The 21,323-nt window shown below is 42.7% G+C and overlaps 3 protein-coding genes across 4 annotated transcripts in view; 1 reads left to right on the plus strand and 2 right to left on the minus strand.

The window, feature by feature from the left end:
• Positions 1-6,234, minus strand: part of LOC123755710 (uncharacterized) — a 78,345-nt gene extending 72,111 nt beyond the window's left edge. The window contains exon 1 of the mRNA XM_045738443.2: positions 6,101-6,234. The gene's annotated coding sequence lies outside the window, so the exon portion shown is untranslated. The remainder of the gene's footprint in view (positions 1-6,100) is intronic.
• LOC138350063 (jerky protein homolog) lies at positions 1,240-2,480 on the plus strand. The gene is made up of 2 exons (XM_069300345.1): positions 1,240-1,828; positions 2,107-2,480. The coding sequence occupies exons 1-2, from the start codon at positions 1,240-1,242 to the stop codon at positions 2,478-2,480; spliced, it is 963 nt and encodes a 320-aa protein (XP_069156446.1).
• Positions 6,235-13,586: 7,352 nt separating the features above from the next.
• Positions 13,587-21,067, minus strand: LOC138349987 (uncharacterized). Of its 2 annotated transcripts, none has more exons than XR_011221954.1 (2): positions 15,224-21,067; positions 13,587-14,833 (listed from the first exon to the last, which is right to left on the minus strand). XR_011221954.1 is itself a non-coding variant. In XM_069300000.1 (2 exons), the coding sequence occupies exon 2, from the start codon at positions 18,916-18,918 to the stop codon at positions 15,967-15,969; it is 2,952 nt and encodes a 983-aa protein (XP_069156101.1). In that variant the 5' UTR covers positions 18,919-20,187; positions 20,578-21,067; the 3' UTR covers positions 13,587-15,966. The 2 variants fall into 2 exon arrangements, 1 of the variants encoding a protein (XP_069156101.1); XM_069300000.1 differs by having other exon boundaries at positions 13,587-20,187; positions 20,578-21,067.
• Between the last annotated feature and the right edge of the window lie 256 nt (positions 21,068-21,323).

A 21,323-nucleotide genomic window follows, 5' to 3' on the forward strand; every position in this document is an offset into this window, starting at 1 on the left:
CACCGACTTTCTTGGAATCCATGGTGTGATAGAAGTATTATAATTACTTTCATGTTCAGAAACCAAAAAGAGCACAATGAAATTCTTCACAAAGAATTCAGGCGCTATTGTCAGTAGGCGGGACGCTGGTAAACCCGAGGCATGCCACGTGCTTGGGCGACCCATACAAATTGACAACCCCTAGAAGCGAGGCAAACCTTGAACACCGTGTCAAATTTTAAAGAAATCGAGCTCGAAAATTTGAAAAATTTGAAAACCGAGGGTTCCACTGTACATTTAGGAGAGGAGAGAAAAAGAGCCTAAAGCCTTTAAAGAGCCTTTAAAAGTGCTCTATTAATTTAAATATCTGGTAGATGCAGGCAAGATCGGTTCAGGTGAAGTATACAAGGATTGAAGGCTGTCATACTAAATTAGAAATTAACAGGTACAGTACTAAGTTTTTTTTTTATATAAAAAGTACCATGGGTCACAGATTTTAAAAGGGCAGACCACACCTGGATAGCAATGTAAAAGCTATGGACATCTTTAGTGGACTAATCAGCAGTCATTGGTAGAGTCAAATTTAACATTTTAATGAAATCTACTGGAATGGTTTTGTAATTATAATTAATGAGCAATAATTAATTATAATTTACTAGAGCAGTGCTTACAAACCCTGAGACCATGAGTGGTCTCAAAAGTTAGATCTAAAAAAAAAAACCCACACGCATCCGATACAACTAATACAGCACAGATGAGCATGATACAGCGAGTGTATCCAGTACAGGGCAAGTGCCAGGCATGCTTCGGCCTCCCAGGCCATCGCCCTCACCATTATTAACACCACCCATGTCATCTTCAATTTTTGAAGAAAGTGATCCTATAAATTAATCTTTTTCTGGGTTCAGTGATGCTGCTGTCGATGCAAGTAGCGTAAATAAACAGTGTTACAGAGCACCACTTGGTTCACAAACTTTAATTATCCGAAACTTCCAGTTTCCCGATTGGGGTTGGGGAGTCACGTTACACGAACCAAGTTCGGGTAAGGAAGCAGTCAGCCAAGCGTCGTGCCGGCCCGTGGTGGCGAGTGGGTGGGTGATGGTTTAGTTTGCTCACTGACCGTGTCGGGCGCCGCCTGCTACCCTGTGACGTCACAGACTCACGGCCTATTGTTCCCATTGTTTGAATTTGTCACGCGACTGGAGTGTTCATTCCGTGACTGTTTTACATATCAGCACAATCAATGAACATCCGTGCACCATGTCAACTCCAAATGCACGCATTGTGTCAGTGAAAGCATCTACAAGCGGGTTATGTAACAGAAAGAGGTCAGTGATGACATTCGAGAAGAAAGTTGAAATAATTAAGGAGGTGGAGAGTGGTGTCCCGAGAAGTGTCATGTGCGCTGAATATGGCATTAGTAAAAGTACCGTGTTTGATCTTCTTAAGGCTAAACCTATCATTTTTTACTATTTCTCTAGAAGTGAAAGTGATAAAGCAATACAAAATAGAAAGGTAGTAAGTAAACCAAAGGTGGAGAGTGTTGATAACGCAGTGTGGGAGTGGTACAAACAGAGACGTGAAGTGACGAAGAAGCCAGTGGCAGGCTGGCTGCTCGTGGAAAAGGCGCGTGAATTTCACCAAGCAATGAAAATTACTCAAAAGTGTGTACACAGTGATGGATGGCTCAGAAGTTTTAAAACCCATCATGGCATTAGGTTCATTAAAGTGCATGGTGAAAGACAATCTGCTGATATTGTTGGTGCTGATGAGTATGTAAGTAAATTTGCGGAGATGGTGCAGGAAGAAAATTTATCTCTAGAGCAAATTTATAATGCTGATGAGACAGGTTTGTACTGGCGTATGCTTCCCACAGACACAATGGCTCATAGTGGTGAGGACGATCCTTCAGGTGGTTATAAACAGAATATAATTTCTTTGTTGTGCTGTGCAAATGCAGCTGGCACGCACAAATTAAAATTACTTGTGATTGGAATTAGTAAAAACCCCAGGGCTTTAAAGTCAGCCAGGTGATGACTTGGCCCTGTGATTTTTAATGACCAGCCAAGTGCGTGGATGTCTCGAGTAATATTTGTCGAGTGGTTTAATAAGAACTTTGTACCCGAGGTGAAGGAGCACCACCTGAAAAGTGTTGGTCTCCTGCAAAAAGCAAAGTTGTGCTGCTGCTAGATAACAGTTCAACGCATCCACGAGGTGATGAGCTTGTAAATGGCAATATTATTGGAACGTTCTTGCCACCCAATACAACTTCAGTGATCCAACCCATGGATCAAGGAATAATTAAGAACCTTAAACACCACTACAAGAGGACGTTTGCCAGACATCTTAATAATCAGCTTGGAACACTTAAGGACTTTTATAAAGTCTTCACAATAAAGTCAGCTATCTGGACTATTGCTAGTGCATGGGATGAGGTAAAGCAGACAACACTAAGAAATGGTTGGAAAAAAACTTTGGCCCACGTCAAGTCTGTTTCCTGAGGAAGATGACTAGGCAGATTTTGAAGGATTTGCGGTGAAGAAAGTTAGCAAGAGGAAAAAATTAAGAGAGGAACTCCTAGCCTATGTCAAGGGGATTAAGTCCCCCTGGTTGATTCCTGGTCGATACCTGGTTGATGGGGTTTTGGGAGTTGTTCTACTCCCCAAGCCCGGCCCGAGGCCAAGCTTGACTTGTGAGTCAAGTCCCCGAGCTCAGCAGAACTGGTAACTGAAACAATAGAAGATGACAGATAGATGGATAGATTTTGATGAAGCCCCAAACAATCGAAACATGACTGATGATGAAATTATAGAATTAGTATGTACAGCAAAAAACCCAGACGAGTGCAATGAAGAAGATGGAGAGGAAGAGGATGAAGAAACTTTAAAGGAAAAATGTAATATGGAAAAAAAATAAAAAAAATTTGAAGAAATTCTGGCATTTATGGACACTTGTAACAGGGAGTTTGAAATTAAGGACATGATGACTCGGTACAATTTGTATATGAAGTTTTTAAAAACCAAGAGCCAAGGGAATGAAACAAATGTCAATTACAGAGTCTTTTGCAATGCTTCCAAGAAAGCTCGCATTGCATCACCTGCACCTGACTCATCGATCGCACCCAGTCAACCCAACACCAACATCCACCACCACCTCTTCCATGTAAATAACTATGCTTCATCAACATAAGCAGATCAGGACTTCAATTATTGGCGAGTAAAAGCAAAATACGGTCGCATTTACGCTATGAACCTGTATTTTTTCCCCCCTAGATTTGTTTACACTTTCATATCTTTCCTCCATTTCTCGTATACGAACTTACATGTTAACCGACAGGTCTCGTCCCCAAGGGGTTCGGAAACCAAGTGGTGCTCTGTAGCAGCTTCCATGGTGGTGTTACTATGCCAGTGGTGGTGGTGGTGCCAGTACAAGGAGCACTGGTGACTCCGTGAGGGAGGATCATGATAATTTTGTACCACAAACCACAATTTGATAATGCTGATGTTGCACCCCCTTTCCCCATATACAGGTGAAGATACGAGTGAAAGTGAATATTTTATGGCTTATCTTGACGAGCCATTCATGCAACATCTTGTTGACAAAACCAACATTGCAACTTATTGCTGGTGGTTTATCACCCGATTCACGTATGACACACTGGAAGGATACCACAGTGGCTGAATTGTACGTGCTCTTAGCTCTGTCTGCTTATGAAACATTCCGTGAAACACGTAATACAGGATTATTGGAACAAAGGCTGTGCCGTTTCAAGCCCAGTGTTCAACAAGTACATGTCATGCTACACGTTTCCGACATTTCTACGGTGCACACATTTTGAAAATATTACAAATGATGAAATTATCGACTTTTGGAAAGTGGGGGAAAAGCATTCAGTGATACGAGACAAATTTTGTGATTACTTTGTACCAGGTCAATTGTCATTGATGAATCCCTAGAGCTTTTCAAGACTACCTTACAATTCAAAAGCTTGGCTAGATACCACCTACAGGAATTAAAGCCAAAGGTGTACGCGAGTGCATTGTTTGCAAGCACACAGAACGAAGGAACAAAGCAAAAATCTGTATCTGGTGCATAGAGTGCAGAGTCGTGCTGTGTACCATGGACCATTTTTTACTATCCTTTTGAAGTACAGGTACCGAGTCTAATACAGTACGACTAAATAGTGCGAGAGTACACATTTTAAATAAATTGAATACTGAACAAGTAATATTGTGAAAAACTTTTGTGGACACATTAGTGACAAGTACAGTACAGTTACTTTGAACATTATGAACGTTGTACTGTGTACAAATTGTAAAGGACACAATTGTGCATCAGATATGCTAAAAAAAAAAAAATAATTGAGAGCAGTGAAAATGCATTGAAAAAAAGTAAATGAAAATATATTTGTGGCAATTCGCAAGTCTTGGAATCGCCTGCGTGACTGTCTCCGGGAGCTTCCTGCATGGGTGATCATGTTCTGGTGATGTCCAGCCGCATCTTCTCCACGTCACTACACCCAAATTATTTTTTTTTAAGTTCTTTTTACATTTACATGTTTAGGGTAGAGATTTTAACAAAACCAAAGCACACATTTTTTGGGGGAGCACTTCAATTTCAGCCATGCAGCACAGAGGTGTTCATTGCCTTATTTTGAAATACGTAGTATATATATATTTTTTTATATTTAATACGAGTTAATTCTGCTTGCAAAATTCACTGGTTCGTCAGTGTTTATGATGAATTGGGCCAGTCTCTCCCAGCTGAGGGATGGGGCGACTCCCCTAAAGATATTTTACCAATTCTTATTGTGTTCATTGCATTAATATTATGTATCCAGCAAATAAATTTATGAAACCCAAACTAGCTCATTTAGTCAAGATACTGTACTGTGTATTCTGCAATGTTTAGTATCTTGTGGGTGGCTGCCCCACTGGTTCTCCGAGGCACTGTTGGATGACAATTTTTTTTTCAACTATTGAATCTTGAGCAGTATTATCTGCCATTTAATAGTTTCCCTATTATTGGGTGGTCCTGGCCAACTTACCTCACTAAATTGGCCTTACGAGACTGTCACCGTCCTGCATCATTAAATTATTTCCTTAATTACCGATTGTCACCATCTATGCTGGCAGCAGTTCTTTTATCACCACAATGTTTGAATTCTTTCAAAACAGGCCTCTTCTTGCCACTCAAAGTACTGCTTTCAGATTGGAGCCTTCACAACTACATAGCTTGTAGCACAACTTGAATACTTATAATTTTCCACAGTATGGTTTTCTATCTTTACAGTAAATGAACTGTATGTACAGAGCTAATTAGAACTCTGTTAGCTCTCACCAGGAATGTGAGAAAGAAGTTAGCAGGATAATGTGATAAGCCATTACAACTATACTGCATAGCACTTGGAAGGAATCAGGATAAGGAGTTGGAATGGATAGAGGGAAAGATTGGTGCCCAACCACCTGGGCGGTCGGGGATTGAAAGCCGACTGGCATGACACAAAACTGTTGCTACACTGTCCAGCCTAAGTGGTTGGGTCAGGAATGTGTGCTTTCTGAAAATACTCACATTACAATAATTTGTTAAAAAATTAACTAAAAGTGCATAAAGAAAGTTTTCAACCTAATCTAATTGTTAATTAGAATTTCTATAGAATATGAATCAGATTATACAGCAAATGTTTATACTGAAGACATCAAATTTGACAATATTGAGAATCTACCTAGATGTTAGAATTGTTTTGTTTCATTTATATACAAGCAGTTCCTACGTTCTTTTAAAGCCACTAGCATGCATAGCGTTTCAGGCAGGTCCTTATCCAAATTTTCCTTGGCATACGACCCGCCAAATCGTTTAACAACCAGGTACCCATTCACTGCTGGGTGAACAGAAGCGCATAGCCAACGAACCCAGGCCAACATATTATGCAAAATGAAACGCTACGCGTACCAGTGGCTGTAAAAGAATGTAACTCTTGTAAGAAATGTGAAACATGTTAGCAAAAAGATATAATTAAATATACAACAACGGCTCATTATTTGCGGGGTGTAACATCAACACACTATATATAACAACTAGCAAGATCAGACAAAGGACTCGCAATATGAGTAATAATTACCGCGACAGTGGGTAAAGGTGGAGACGGTCAGGTGTGAGGGCAGCCAGAGACTAAGGAGTTCAAACTGGGCGACGACACAAGTAAACACCACCAGCTGACTGCTCCCCGCCTCCCAACCCCTGACTCACCTGCGCGGCTCCGGTTTCCACTTACCCAATACTTTACACTATAAATGGACTTTAAAGCTTATACTCCCACCTAATATATTCTATAATGTACATTATTGTGTGAAATAAAATTTATAGTATGTGTGCTTGTGTGAGTACGTTCAAAGCAGTTGCAAAATATGATTTTTTTTATACCTTGTTACTTACTTTTGTTACTTACTCTTGTATCCTTTATGTAAGTTACTTAGTTATATATATTAGCTATCATATCTGTCATGAGGCTATTTTACTTAAGTTTGTTTGTAACTTTATTGTAAGTTTTCTGCAAGTTAATTAGTCTATATAATATCCACATCGCATACTAATATTTTTACGATTTCGGACAGCAGCTTTGGACGTTTCGTATGTGTACGTGTTCAATATTAAAACGACAATATAATGTTATTAACAGTTAAAATCTTCTCCATAACAGGCATATAGTTATTAAATAAAGTTTAGTGATGTGATGAACATAATCCGGGCTTGGTAAGGACGCCGCCCGCCAGCGTAAACACACCACACCCGAATGCCCACAAACATGATCGAACGCACAAAACACAAGACTTTTGCCAGTTTTGGATAAACAACTTTTACATTTATTATGTGATAGTTATACTTGTATATACTAATACGTATTAAAGGTAGTTTAGTTTTTTAGTTTAGTTCATTTATTATGCACCCCATACCCATCTTGTGGGTGGTAGTGGAAAGGGTTAGAAGCACATAACGGACGCTTGCTTTGCTGACGACACAACCTTCATTTACTCCAGTCCTGACCCCCTTGCTCTAAATGCCACAGTAAATACTGAGCTAAATAAAGTCCATCTTTGGCTAACTGCCAACAAACTCACCCTTAACATTGACAAAACTTTCTATATTCTGTTTGGCAATAAATCCTCTAATCAAATAAATCTCAAAATAAACAATACCCAAATTTGTAACAAATTAGATGGCAAGTTCCTTGGCATTCTCATTGATCACAAACTGAATTTCCAGGGTCACATTCTAAAGATATCAAAAAAAGCTTCAAAAACTGTTGACATTCTTTCTAAGATCAGATATTATGTACCACGCCCTGCCCTGGTGACTCTCTATATTACTCCCTCGTCTATCCATATCTCAACTATGGTATTTGTGCTTGGGGTTCTACTACCCAAAATCATTTACGTCCTTTAATTACTCAACACAAAGCTGCTATTAGGACAATATCCAACTCTGGCCCCAGACATCACTCGGTACCCCTACTCAAATCTCTGAATATGTTAGATATTAAGTCACTGCACATTCTCTCATGTGTATTTTATATATATAAAACGCTGAACTGTAATGCCAATCCTGACCTCAAAAGCTTCATTGAAGGTTGTAACAGAACCCATGAGCACCACACCAGAAATAAATACAGTTTTGATATTCCAAGAGTACGACTTAATCAAACTAGAAATGCTTTACAAATCAAGGGACCCAGAATGTGGAATGACCTTCCCAACCATGTTAAAGACTACCTCTCTCAACCAGTTTAAGATAAAAATGAAGCACTACCTAATAAATTCCCTGTAACCTACCTTACCCCTCTATTGTCAACCCATGTCTGTTTTTTTAAACAACGCTGTTTAAGAACATAAGAACAAAGGTAACTACAGAAGGCCTATTGGCCCATACGAGGCAGCTCCGATCTATAACCACCCAATCCCACTCATATACTTGTCCAACCCGCGCTTGAAACAATCAAGGGACCCCACCTCTAGCACGTTACGCGGTAATTGGTTCCACAAATCAACAACCCTGTTACTGAACCAGTATTTACCCAAGTCTTTCCTAAATCTAAACTTATCCAATTTATACCCATTGTTTCGTGTTCTGTCTTGTGTTGATATTTTTAATACCCTAATAATATCCCCCCTGTTATGTCCATTCATCCACTTGTAAACCTCTATCATCTCACCCCTAACTCTTCGCCTTTCCAGTGAATGCAACTTAAGCTTTGTTAATCTTTCTTCATATGAAAGATTTCTAATTTGGGGAATTAACTTGTCATCCTACCCTGGACACGTTCAAGTGAATTTATATCCATTCTATAATACGGCGACCAAAACTGAACTGCATAATCTAAATGGGGCCTAACTAGAGCAAGATATAGCTTGAGAACCACACCAGGTGTCTTGTTACTAACGCTTCGATTAATAAATCCCAGTATCCTATTCGCCTTATTACGAACATTCATGCATTGATCCTTTTGTTTTAAATTCTTACTAATCATAACTCCCAGATCCCTTTCGCAATCCGACTTCGCAATCTCAACACCATCTAGCTCGTATCTTGTAACTCTATCATCATTACCTAGCCTCAGAACTTTACATTTATCAGCATTAAACTGCATTTGCCAATCATTTGACCATTTCAAAACCCTATCTAGATCAACTTGAAGTGATAGTGAGTCCTCCTCCGAATTAATTTCCCTACCGATTTTCGTATCATCGGCAAATTTGCAAATGTTGCTACTCAAACCTGAATCTAAATCATTTATATATATTATAAACAACAGAGGTCCCAGGACAGAGCCCTGAGGTACTCCACTAACAACATTTTCCCACTCTGACTTAACCCCATTTATACTAACTCTCTGTTTCCTTTGGAATAGCCATGCCCTAATCCAAGTTAATATAGCACCCCCAATACCATGAGCTTCTATTTTTTTAATTAGTCTTTCATGTGGCACTGTATCAAAAGCTTTGCTAAAGTCAAGGTACACAACATCACAATCCTTACCACTATCAACTGCCTCAACTATGCTGGAATAAAAAGTTAGCTAATTTGTTAAACATGAACGGCCATTTGTAAAACCATGTTGCGACTCATTTATTAATTTATGTTTTTCAAGATGGAGACGAATTGTATTTGCAATTATTGATTCAAGTAACTTTCCCACAATAGACGTTAGGCTAATTGGCCGATAGTTTGACGCAAGTGATCTATCTCCTTTCTTAAAAATTGGTACCACATTAGCTACCTTCCATGACTCTGGCACTCTGCCTGACTCTATTGATTTATTAAATATGGTAGACAGTGGCTCAGAAAGCTCCTCTTTGCATTCTTTAAGCACCCTGGCAAACACTTCATCCGTCCCTGGGGATTTGTTTGGTTTTAGTTTTTCTAATTGTTTAATTACATCCTCCCTGGTAACTGCTAAACTAGTCAACCTGTCCTCATCCCCACCCACATAGACTTGTTCGGCTGAAGGCATATTGTTAAGTTCTTCTTTAAAGTAAATACAGATATAAAATATTTGTTAAAAATACTACTCATCTCCTTGTCATTATCCGTTATTTGACCTGTCTCAGATTTTAATGGACCTATCCTTTCCCTAGTCTTAGTTCGATATAACTGAAAAAACCCTTTAGGATTTGACTTTGCTTGCTCTGCTATGCGAACTTCATAGTTTCTTTTTTGCTTTCCTAATCTCTTTTTTAACATTTCTAACCAGTTGTATGAATTCCTGTTCTAAACTGACTTCCCCATTCTTAATCCTTTTGTACCAAGCTCTCTTTTTACCTATAAGGTTCTTTAAATTATTTGTTATCCACTTTGGGTCATTAGTATTCGATCTATTCAATTTGTATGGTATACTACGTTCCTGTGCTTTGTTTAGAATATTCTTAATAAAGTTATATATTAAATCCACATCGAAATCCCCTTTTACGTCACCTATCGCTGGGTTCATGTCTCGCTCTAAGACCGGCCCATACCCCATACCCAAGAGTTTCCAATCTATTTGACCCAAAAAATTTCTTAGGCTTTTAAAATCAGCTTTTCGAAAATCTGGCACTTTAACAGAATTTTCTCCTACAGGTCTATTCCATTCTATGCTAAATCTGATTACTTTGTGATCACTGTTCCCTAGCTCACTACCTATTTCGATGTCATTAATTTGTGTTTCCCTGTTAGTTAACACTAAATCTAAAATATTATTTTCCCGCGTTGGTTCCTTAATGTGTTGCGTAAGAAAGCAATCGTCAATTAATTCTAGAAAATCTTCTGCTTCACTATTCCCTGTTTTGTTCACCCAGTTTATTCCACAAAAATTAAAGTCACCCATGACATAAATACTGTTAGATCTTGATGCTCTAGATATTTCATTCCATAGATGCTTTGCTTCCATTCTGTCTAAATTTGGTGGCCTATATATAACTCCTATTATAATATTATTTGCTTTTTCGTTTAATTCTATCCAAATAGTTTCTGTGTGTGGCTCAGTTTTGATTCCCTCTTTGAGACTACATTTCAAATTGTCCCTAACATATATGGCTACTCCCCCTCCTCGTCTAATATATATATCTGTGTGAAATAGTTTAAATCCATTTATCTGATATTCAGCTAATAGTTCTCTATTTTCTACGTTCATCCACGTTTCGGTAAGTGCAATAATATCTATTTTTTCTGTGCAGACAAGAGCATTTAATTCATTAATTTTATTTCTTAGACTTCTACTGTTAGTGTAATATATCCTAAGTGAATTGTTATTTTGAGGCCCTTTTCTTTCCCTGATCATTTTGCCAATTCTTTTCTCCCACGAACACATACTTTTATTACCTCCTTCCTCAAAATCAATTCCCATACCACTATCTACTAACAGTTTAAACCCAACAAACACCTCTAATCACTGGTTCCAACGAGTTCGCAACAGCAACAACCCCAGCCCTCGATAGATGCACCCCATCACGAGCATACATTTCATTTCTTCCATAGAAGCGTTCCCAGTTGTCTATGAAAGATATTGCATTTGATTTGCAATATCTTTCCAGCCGGCAATTGACACCAAGTGCCCTTGACATCCATGCATTTCCCACTCCCTTTCTTGGAAGAATGCCACATATGATCGGGATTCCTCCCTTGCTCCTAACAATTCAATGGCTGTCCTAAATCTCTGTATTAGTTCTTCACTCCTAACTCGCCCAACATCATTACCCCCTGCACTAATACAAATAATGGGTTTGTTCCCATTTCCCATCATAATATCATTCATGTTTTCAACAATATCACCAATTCCAGCTCCCGGATAGCAAACCCTTAATCTGTTCCCCCTATCTCTGGCACAAAACGTTCTGTCTAAATACCTCACCTGTGAATCTCCCACAACCAAAATTCGCTTCGGTACTGCCCTAACTTTCTGAGCAGCCTGAGGGGCCTGCGCTCCGCCGTTCCTCGCTGATTTCCTCGCTGCAGGCGCACTACAGCACTCGTCCTCCAACACGGCAAATGAATTTGCCGTCCTTAGGGCGTCTGTAGGCGGCCTTGTCAAGGTCTTCTTAAGACCCCTGTCTTTCACTACTCTCCACGATGAGGTCTTGTCAACACTGGTCTCCTCTCGAAGTCTCAGCCGTCGTACCTCCTCCCGCAGGGAATCAATCTCTGCTCTCAGAGCTCCAACCAAACTCACCAAATCATTAACTAATCCTTCCATTATTGCAATAATAATGTTACTCCAGAGCTCCAGCTACACAACCTCTCACTGTGACAGCACCTGACTGACTGACTTTTCTATGTTTGTCGACCTAATTGTATTTGTGCTGCTTTTTCAGCCATGTTCCCCCCTCTTATATCTCTATTTTTATTTGTTCTCAACACATTTTAGTGTTTATACCCAATTAGTATTAAGCTTTAATCATTAATGTTTTAACTGCCTGAAACGCTTTGCGTAATAGTGGCTTTAGGCATTGTATGTACTAGCTACCTTGAGGTTACCTTGAGGTGCTTCCGGGGCTTAGCGTCCCCGCGGCCCGGTCGTCGACCAGGCCTCCTGGTTGCCGGACTGATCAACCAGGCTGTTGGACGCGGCTGCTCGCAGCCTGACGTACGAGTCACAGCCTGGTTGATCAGGTATCCTTTGGAGGTGCTTATCCAGTTCTCTCTTGAACACTGTGAGGGGTCGGCCAGTTATGCCCCTTATGTGTAGTGGAAGCGTGTTGAACAGTCTCGGACCTCTGATGTTGATAGAGTTCTCTCTCAGAGTACTAGTTGCACCTCTGTTTTTCAACGGGGGTATTCTGCACATCCTGCCATGTCTTCTGGTCTCATGTGATGTTATTTCTGTGTGCAGGTTTGGGACCAGCCTCTCTAATATTTTCCACGTGTAAATTATTATGTACCTCTCCCGCCTGCGCTCAAGGGAGTACAGTTTTAGGCTCTTTAGTCGGTCCCAATAGTTTAGATGTTTTACTGAGTGGATTCTAGCAGTAAAGGATCTCTGCACGCTCTCCAGGTCAGCAATTTCTCCAGCTTTGAAAGGTGCTGTCATTGTGCAGCAGTACTCCACTCTAGAGAGCACAAGCGTTTTGAAAAGTATCATCATCGGTATAGCATCTCTAGTGTGAAAAGTTCTTGTTATCCAACCTGTCATTTTTCTTGCAGTTGTGACGGCTACTTTATTGTGTTCTTTAAAGGTAAGGTCTTCCGACATGAGTACACCCAGATCCTTTACATTGCCTTTTCGTTCTATGTTATGATTTGCCTGAGTTTTGTACGTGGTTTCCGTTTTTATATTTTCATTTTTTCCATAGCGCATGAGCTGGAACTTATCTTCGTTAAACACCATATTATTTTCTGTAGCCCATAGAAAGACCTGATCTACATCTGACTGGAGGTTCGCCGTGTCCTCTATGTTGCCTACTCTCATGAAGATCCTAGTGTCATCTGCAAAGGATGATACAGTGCTATAGGTTGTGTTCTTGTCTATGTCCGAAATGAGGATGAGAAAAAGCTCTATCTATAAATCCATCAATCTTTGTAAAATCTCTTGTATGTATGTACCTTACCTAAATAAACATTTATTTATTTATTTATAATGGACTCAGGGACTGAACCCCACAATTCATTTAGCTAAGCAAGTTACAATCTTGATGAGATAGTTACAAAATTCAGTATAAGTCCTCACATCAACAATGGGTTGGAGATCGACCTCAAGTACAGGTTCTAAATTAAGCAACTGACATATGTGGAGAGCTGGTGTCACAATTGATATGTTTGTCCTGCACACCGCCCCCCCATCCAGTGGGCAGTGGTGGATAGGTTACAATCACTCAGTTACTACCTACAGTTAGCTAACTGGGGATATTTGGCTAAAATTTCTGGTAGCAGATCATTTTGAATGAAATATTTACACATCGTTGGAACATTGGTTATAGAATTGTCTCTGAATTCACGTATCTTTTCGCACTCCATCACATAGTGACGGAGGGTGAGCGAATAATTTTGTTGACACTGTAACGTACATTTATGTTACGTTGTTGGGTTGATTAGATACACAGTGTTTAGTGAGTTTCATATTTATTTAGTAGTCCTGGATACAGCAGTGTCGCAGACATTGAGACGAAGCCTGGAGCAGAGCAGAGAGCTGAGTGAGGCCGGAGTCGTGGAGCTCTATGTGGGAGAGCGTGGCAGCTCGATTGAGAATTGTGAGTGTCTTATTATAGACTGTGGGTTGGTTGGTGTAGTCGTCGTTGATCCTCCTCTACGGACAACCCAACCCACAACTCGGTAGAGTGCTTATACTAGGAGATCACCCTTGGCGCTTCTGGCTCTTGGAGAGGGGCTCAACGTCACACGTTCAGGGGATGCGGCTCCAACACTTAGCCTCGTCGTCACGTGCACACACCCACTCGAGCCGCTGTGACTCCCCACTCTCTCCTTATGAGATATGATCTCCTCAATCCCCCTATGACTTACTAGTATTACCTCCTACCCTGTCCACAGCAGTGGTTCATGGTTCTTTCTCTCTCTCTCTCTCCTTCTTTACTACCTCCTGGGAAGCCTCACTAGGACAAGGGCAAACACCAGCAAATTGTGACACATTTACTGAACAAAGCACATACACGATACATACACACATATAATAATAATGAATCCTATACTCTATAATATCACAATCAGGTTGCACTCCAATACCATCAGAACTCTATTATCAGCTTATCAAGTGGTATCCTACTTCCTGGTTCGCCACCTGATACCATTAACCTCCTCAAGTTGGTCAAGCCTACATACACTGTTGCACTATCAGCAAGATAATGTATATATAGAAAATCAGCATTTGAATGCAATAACATATACCAGTATAAATGTTCATTGATACTTCAGTATAAAAAATTCCTTGACATAAGAATGCCAACAGTCACTCACCTCTCACTGCGTCTTGCACGCTAATGACAACCAAACACTATCAACTCCCTACTAGTAATCCACCAGAACTTCCCCTTCCACCTCTGGAAGTTCACAACCCTAATATCCTTAGGTTCTTCCGGGCTTCACTACCAGGATCCTCTGCAGCTCCTCCAGGCTGCTATCATGAAGTTTCCTTGAGCAACTACGGTGCTTCACCCTTCTGCTAGGCTCCTCCACAGCTCTCTTGGCTGCTACACCATGAAGTTTCCTCGAGTAACTATGGTGCTTCACCACCTCTACAGAAGCACGTGACACTCCTCTTCACTGCTGCTTCTCCTCACAGCTCGAGGTCCTCTGCTCCACTACCTTGGAGTCTCATCAGCTACTTCATCTGCTGGCTTCGAAGTTCTCAGCAACTTCTTCCCCAAAGACAAACCTGCAACCCATCGACACTCCAATAAAATGTTCCCCTTTAACACATAAACAAAAAATATTCACACAATATGTTTGCCTCAAACCTCTATCTGTTCTCTACATACAGTGAGAGTGGACTCCCCCGTTTTGGGCGGGTCCATACTCCACCTCGCCTGGTGGCGGCCCTCACTCGCTGGGAGGGTCTTCCTCCATCCGGAGCCAGGCTCCCTCAGTCGTCCGCCAGCGCTCAGAGAGGACGGACGTCGCTCCGTGTTCCTCCCTCTTCACTCTCCTATTTCAGGCCTTCTGCCTTATTAAAACATGTCTAACTTATAAATAAACATCGCTACTGTCGCTGGGCACACGACCAACTACAATGCAATCACTATGAACTGGCGTATATCGTGCTTACCACAGATTAACTGGTCGAGGGCGCTTTTCCTCTGACGAGGCTTGGTCAGGGCGCTCCCACGGCCCACAATAATGCTTCTGGGCGATTTAATATCTGCTCGTCGACCCGGACTTGAGACCACAACGTTCCCAGCTCGATTCCACAGCTGGTACGTCTGCACACTTCTCTTCTCTTAGAGATATATCACTAGGGGTTCCCTTCTGGCGGGAGCTCAAACGGAGCGCGGCTTCCCCCTGCGATGTCTGGCACTCAAGTGAGGTCAAGGTCCTCCAGAAGCGAGCCTCAAGCCTCCAGCAAAATGTCCACATCTCCTAGCCAGTCATTTATCTGTTTTCTTCTTCATTGCCCATAATCTTAAACTGTTACACATATCCAAGCAACTATTTTTACATATGGGTTATCACCTCTATATTCCTTAGACCTTCTAATCAGGTCAGGCTTGACGAATAACTCTCAAGGAGGGAGACTCGTTTCTCCTGTAGGCTGAGATCATAACACTCCCCTCCCCTTATTTTTGAGAGTTATTCCAGTGGCAAAGCTCGGGATAATACATCCGCCACTACGCTGTCTCGTTCTTCACCCCATATACCCTCTTAGGAGTCTACAAATAATTCGTTGCACCTTGCAACATCCGGCTCACAACTCTCCAGAAACATGATCTTCTCATAAACGATTTGACTTCTCTGACACCTCTTAGCTAGGCTGTCCTCCCTGGACGCCTGCACTCCATCGGTCCACTCTACTTATTGTCTCCACCCTCCGTTTCCTCGTCTTCTTCTCTTCACGTCCAGAGTCAGACATCTGCTGTCTGTACCTCCTCTGTCGTCTTCACACTTCCATCTACTGCCATTATACTTTCGTCTCCTGTCATCATACTTCACTCCCTGGTCTTCACCGACGATCCTCCCTTTCGTCTCCTCATTTATCTGAGACCTTATCCTGTTCGACTCCCATCGAGTCCTTGGCTTTCTTCTATTCCTCCATGCTTGTATCATCTTCCTCTTCCCCCACTTTTCACCTCTATACAACTCCATTTCTTCTCCTTCAACTCTTCTTCGTTCCCTAAAAGTTTCTTCGGGCACTGTATTACATCCAACAGCACTCGACCGTACACGTCGCCTTGCCTCTCCCAGAGTGCTCGTAAGCATCTCTCCACACATACTGTCTCTTCTCCTTTCATTTTCTCGGCTATTACTCTTCTTCACTCTCTTTTCTTCACGTTTCCTGTGGAACATGTCAACTCTTGACATCTCAAACAACTTAACTCTACTATCCAGATGCCTCTGTGCTCGTGGACCACTTGACGCTCTACTCTCGTCCTCAGTCTGTCCACATCTTTCCTCATTCCTACTCAGCACAGTTGCATTCACCTTCCGACCCTTAATTACAGCAGTCTGGGCTCTCTTCAGGTCAACTCCCTTCACAGTATTCTTCTTCGGCTGGGTCATCCTCACTTTTGACCTCACCGAGACTTCATTTTCCTGGGCTGGCCCTTCATCAAACAGCCACGCTATATCTACGTCGATATCTTCCACCGGCTGAATCGACACTGTCTCATCTTCTTCAGCGTCTTCCTTGTCGGCCACCTCTGCCTTCATCACTACCGAGACAGGGTATTCAATGGCTTGGCGGTCTCCTGACTCATCTTCTCGGATGTCAGTCAGGTTCACACTCTCAGGTGTCCCAACCGTGCCGTGGCCTTCTGGGCTCTCCTCTGGCACAGTCTCCGCCATGACTCTTGTCAACACCTTTGTCCCACACAAGTCATTTCCCAGGATCACTTGGACTCCTGGAATAGGTATGTCGGGGCACACTCCCAACATCACCTCTGCCGACACATATTCCGACCTTAGCTGGACAGTACAAACGGGCATGTCACTCTCAGACAATAACCCATATACTTTCATCTTCCCACTGCCAGCTAACCGTCGATCATTCCCAATCAGGCTTCTCGTAATCAAGCTCTGATTAGCTCCGGTATCTCTTAAGATACCAACTTCTACCTCAGGTTGGCCTCCTACACTGATCCAACCTTTGCTCATGAACGGCCTATACCTCTCGTTCACTAAGTTCGCTCTCTGTGGTTTGTCTCGGAACACATTAGTATATTTACTTCCGGGGTCACACATGGCCAGGGTCACAACTCTCTTGCCCTGTCTACAATCTCGCATCACGTGACCTAATCCGTTACAATTGTAACATCTCATCTGGGAAAAATCTCTTCTATATGTACCAAAGTAGCTCTGACTCTGCCCACTCGTATTGGACTTCCTCGGGCCAGACGTACTACTCGTACTCTGTGGAGCTTTACTGGACTCTTGATTTCCTGGATAACGATCAGTTTCTCGTTTAGCTCCTCCATCCTCACTTTCAGATGAAGTGCGCGACCTACTCTTCTGAGTTTTAGGGTACTTACTTTTATCTGCCCATTTATCAAAATTTTTCTCACCCCAGACTCCTCTGGGTCTCTCATAATTTCTTCCTCCCCAGACTCCATTGGGTCTGCCATTGCTGCGTCTCGCCTCGCTTCTCACTCTGTTCTCCCTCAAGCTATTGTATGCTTCAGTAATCATATCCGCCCTATCTGCGGCATCTTTCACCTCCATTATCCCTGCTTCTTGGATCTTGAACTTTGTTTCGGGATGCATCATCTCCAAGAACTTCTCCATGACCATCAGTTGCTTCAGGTCAGCATAAGATCCAACTCCAGCAGCCTCAATCCACTTCTGGAATCGTCTTTCCAGATCTCTTGCTGTCTCAGCAAACGTACATGCTCCAACTTTGATCATTTCTCTGAAGCGCTTCCTATAAGCCTCTGAGGTTAACTGAAACGAGCGCAATATGCTGCTCTTTACTGTGGCGTAATCCTGGCACTCTTCCAGTGACAATTGGGTGTACGCCTCCCTGGCTGCACCGGTCAATCTTAACTGGACCAGCTGGGCCCATTCCTCCTGTGGCCACTCCTTGATACTGGCTACTTTCTCAAAATGCTCGAAAAAGCTCTCTGCCTCTTCGGGAACAAACAAGGGAATGTCCTTCTCCCTAACCCTAACATCTGGTGGGTGTGATACCTGGGTGGTGCTCTCTGGCAACCCATGTTCAATCCTTTGTTCAGCCAAGGTTCTATTCGCTTCTATCTGCATTTGTTTTGTTCTCTCTTTTTCTTTTTCGACCTGGGCTTTTTCTTTTTCGACCTCTAGTCTTGCTTTCTCTTTTTCTTTCTCTTGTTCCAACTCCAGTTCTCTTATTCTGGTTTTCTCTTTTTCTACTTCCAGTTTGGTTTTCTCGGCTTCATTTTTCATCTGGAGTTCCAATTTCATCTTTTCCAGCTGGAACTGTCTCTCCTTGTCCTCTCGTTGTTGCTGCATCTGGAGCTCTAACTGGAATCTCTCCAAGCTCCTATTCCGGCTACTCCTACTACTGCGGCTACTCTTGCTGCTCCTACTCGATCCCTGGGATCTCACTTCATCCTGCCCATCATCCTCCTTTCCACTTTCAGCTCCTTTTTGGGCTCCTTGCTCTGCCGCTTCACTTCTGGCTCTCAACTGCCTCAGGATCTCATCCTTCATCCCAGCTAATTTAGATGCTTTCAACCTGATGCCACATTTTTCTGCTATTTGTTTCAATTGATCCCTCGTGCAACCTTCCAAGTCCTCAGGCTTGCCTGACTCCACAAATGCTTGCACCTTATCCATCTTTGTCCTGTGAGTCTTCCCAAGAGAGAATATACACCTGCGGTCACACAGTTTATCTATTTCAGCAAGGGTGTACAAATCCACTCTTGGACAGGGTGTGGGTGTGTCAGTTCACTCTCCCGGACACAGGCCCCCAATTTTATTATAGACTGTGGGTTGGTTGGTGTAGTCGTCGTTGATCCTCCTCTACGGACAACCCAACCCACAACTCGGTAGAGTGCTTATACTAGGAGATCACCCTTGGCGCTTCTGGCTCTTGGAGAGGGGCTCAACGTCACACGTTCAGGGGATGCGGCTCCAACACTTAGCCTCGTCGTCACGTGCACACACCCACTCGAGCCGCTGTGACTCCCCACTCTCTCCTTATGAGATATGATCTCCTCAATCCCCCTATGACTTACTAGTATTACCTCCTACCCTGTCCACAGCAGTGGTTCATGGTTCTTTCTCTCTCTCTCTCTCCTTCTTTACTACCTCCTGGGAAGCCTCACTAGGACAAGGGCAAACACCAGCAAATTGTGACACATTTACTGAACAAAGCACATACACGATACATACACACATATAATAATAATGAATCCTATACTCTATAATATCACAATCAGGTTGCACTCCAATACCATCAGAACTCTATTATCAGCTTATCAAGTGGTATCCTACTTCCTGGTTCGCCACCTGATACCATTAACCTCCTCAAGTTGGTCAAGCCTACATACACTGTTGCACTATCAGCAAGATAATGTATATATAGAAAATCAGCATTTGAATGCAATAACATATACCAGTATAAATGTTCATTGATACTTCAGTATAAAAAATTCCTTGACATAAGAATGCCAACAGTCACTCACCTCTCACTGCGTCTTGCACGCTAATGACAACCAAACACTATCAACTCCCTACTAGTAATCCACCAGAACTTCCCCTTCCACCTCTGGAAGTTCACAACCCTAATATCCTTAGGTTCTTCCGGGCTTCACTACCAGGATCCTCTGCAGCTCCTCCAGGCTGCTATCATGAAGTTTCCTTGAGCAACTACGGTGCTTCACCCTTCTGCTAGGCTCCTCCACAGCTCTCTTGGCTGCTACACCATGAAGTTTCCTCGAGTAACTATGGTGCTTCACCACCTCTACAGAAGCACGTGACACTCCTCTTCACTGCTGCTTCTCCTCACAGCTCGAGGTCCTCTGCTCCACTACCTTGGAGTCTCATCAGCTACTTCATCTGCTGGCTTCGAAGTTCTCAGCAACTTCTTCCCCAAAGACAAACCTGCAACCCATCGACACTCCAATAAAATGTTCCCCTTTAACACATAAACAAAAAATATTCACACAATATGTTTGCCTCAAACCTCTATCTGTTCTCTACATACAGTGAGAGTGGACTCCCCCGTTTTGGGCGGGTCCATACTCCACCTCGCCTGGTGGCGGCCCTCACTCGCTGGGAGGGTCTTCCTCCATCCGGAGCCAGGCTCCCTCAGTCGTCCGCCAGCGCTCAGAGAGGACGGACGTCGCTCCGTGTTCCTCCCTCTTCACTCTCCTATTTCAGGCCTTCTGCCTTATTAAAACATGTCTAACTTATAAATAAACATCGCTACTGTCGCTGGGCACACGACCAACTACAATGCAATCACTATGAACTGGCGTATATCGTGCTTACCACAGATTAACTGGTCGAGGGCGCTTTTCCTCTGACGAGGCTTGGTCAGGGCGCTCCCACGGCCCACAATAATGCTTCTGGGCGATTTAATATCTGCTCGTCGACCCGGACTTGAGACCACAACGTTCCCAGCTCGATTCCACAGCTGGTACGTCTGCACACTTCTCTTCTCTTAGAGATATATCACTAGGGGTTCCCTTCTGGCGGGAGCTCAAACGGAGCGCGGCTTCCCCCTGCGATGTCTGGCACTCAAGTGAGGTCAAGGTCCTCCAGAAGCGAGCCTCAAGCCTCCAGCAAAATGTCCACATCTCCTAGCCAGTCATTTATCTGTTTTCTTCTTCATTGCCCATAATCTTAAACTGTTACACATATCCAAGCAACTATTTTTACATATGGGTTATCACCTCTATATTCCTTAGACCTTCTAATCAGGTCAGGCTTGACGAATAACTCTCAAGGAGGGAGACTCGTTTCTCCTGTAGGCTGAGATCATAACAGTCTGAACTCGGGGAGCGAGAGCGTGGCGGCTCGATGCGGTCGTATATATAGTCTGTCTGCTCTCAACCCAAGAAGCTGTAGCTTCTTGGGTTGATTAGGACTGTACACGCCGAGTGCTACATTGTTGACTGTGGAAATTGTACTGTTTTCTATTCGATTGATTGATTGATGAAGATTAAGCCACCCAAAAGGTGGCACGGGCATGAATAGCCCGTAAGTGGTGGCCCTTTTGAGCCATCACCAGTATC

The sequence above is a fragment of the Procambarus clarkii genome, chromosome 43, assembly GCF_040958095.1.
Source record: "Procambarus clarkii isolate CNS0578487 chromosome 43, FALCON_Pclarkii_2.0, whole genome shotgun sequence".
Taxonomy (NCBI): Eukaryota; Metazoa; Arthropoda; class Malacostraca; order Decapoda; family Cambaridae; genus Procambarus; species Procambarus clarkii.

What these genes read in the sequence shown, in the direction of transcription:
- LOC138349987 (XM_069300000.1), bottom strand. Translation starts at nt 18,918, where the DNA reads ATGGATAAGGTGCAAGCATTTGTGGAGTCAGGCAAGCCTGAGGACTTG.
- LOC138350063 (XM_069300345.1), top strand. Translation starts at nt 1,240, where the DNA reads ATGTCAACTCCAAATGCACGCATTGTGTCAGTGAAAGCATCTACAAGC. An exon ending in TTATAATGCTGATGAGACAG is followed by an intron (nt 1,829 to 2,106) that starts GTTTGTACTGGC and finishes TTTGTACCCGAG; the next exon opens with GTGAAGGAGCACCACCTGAA.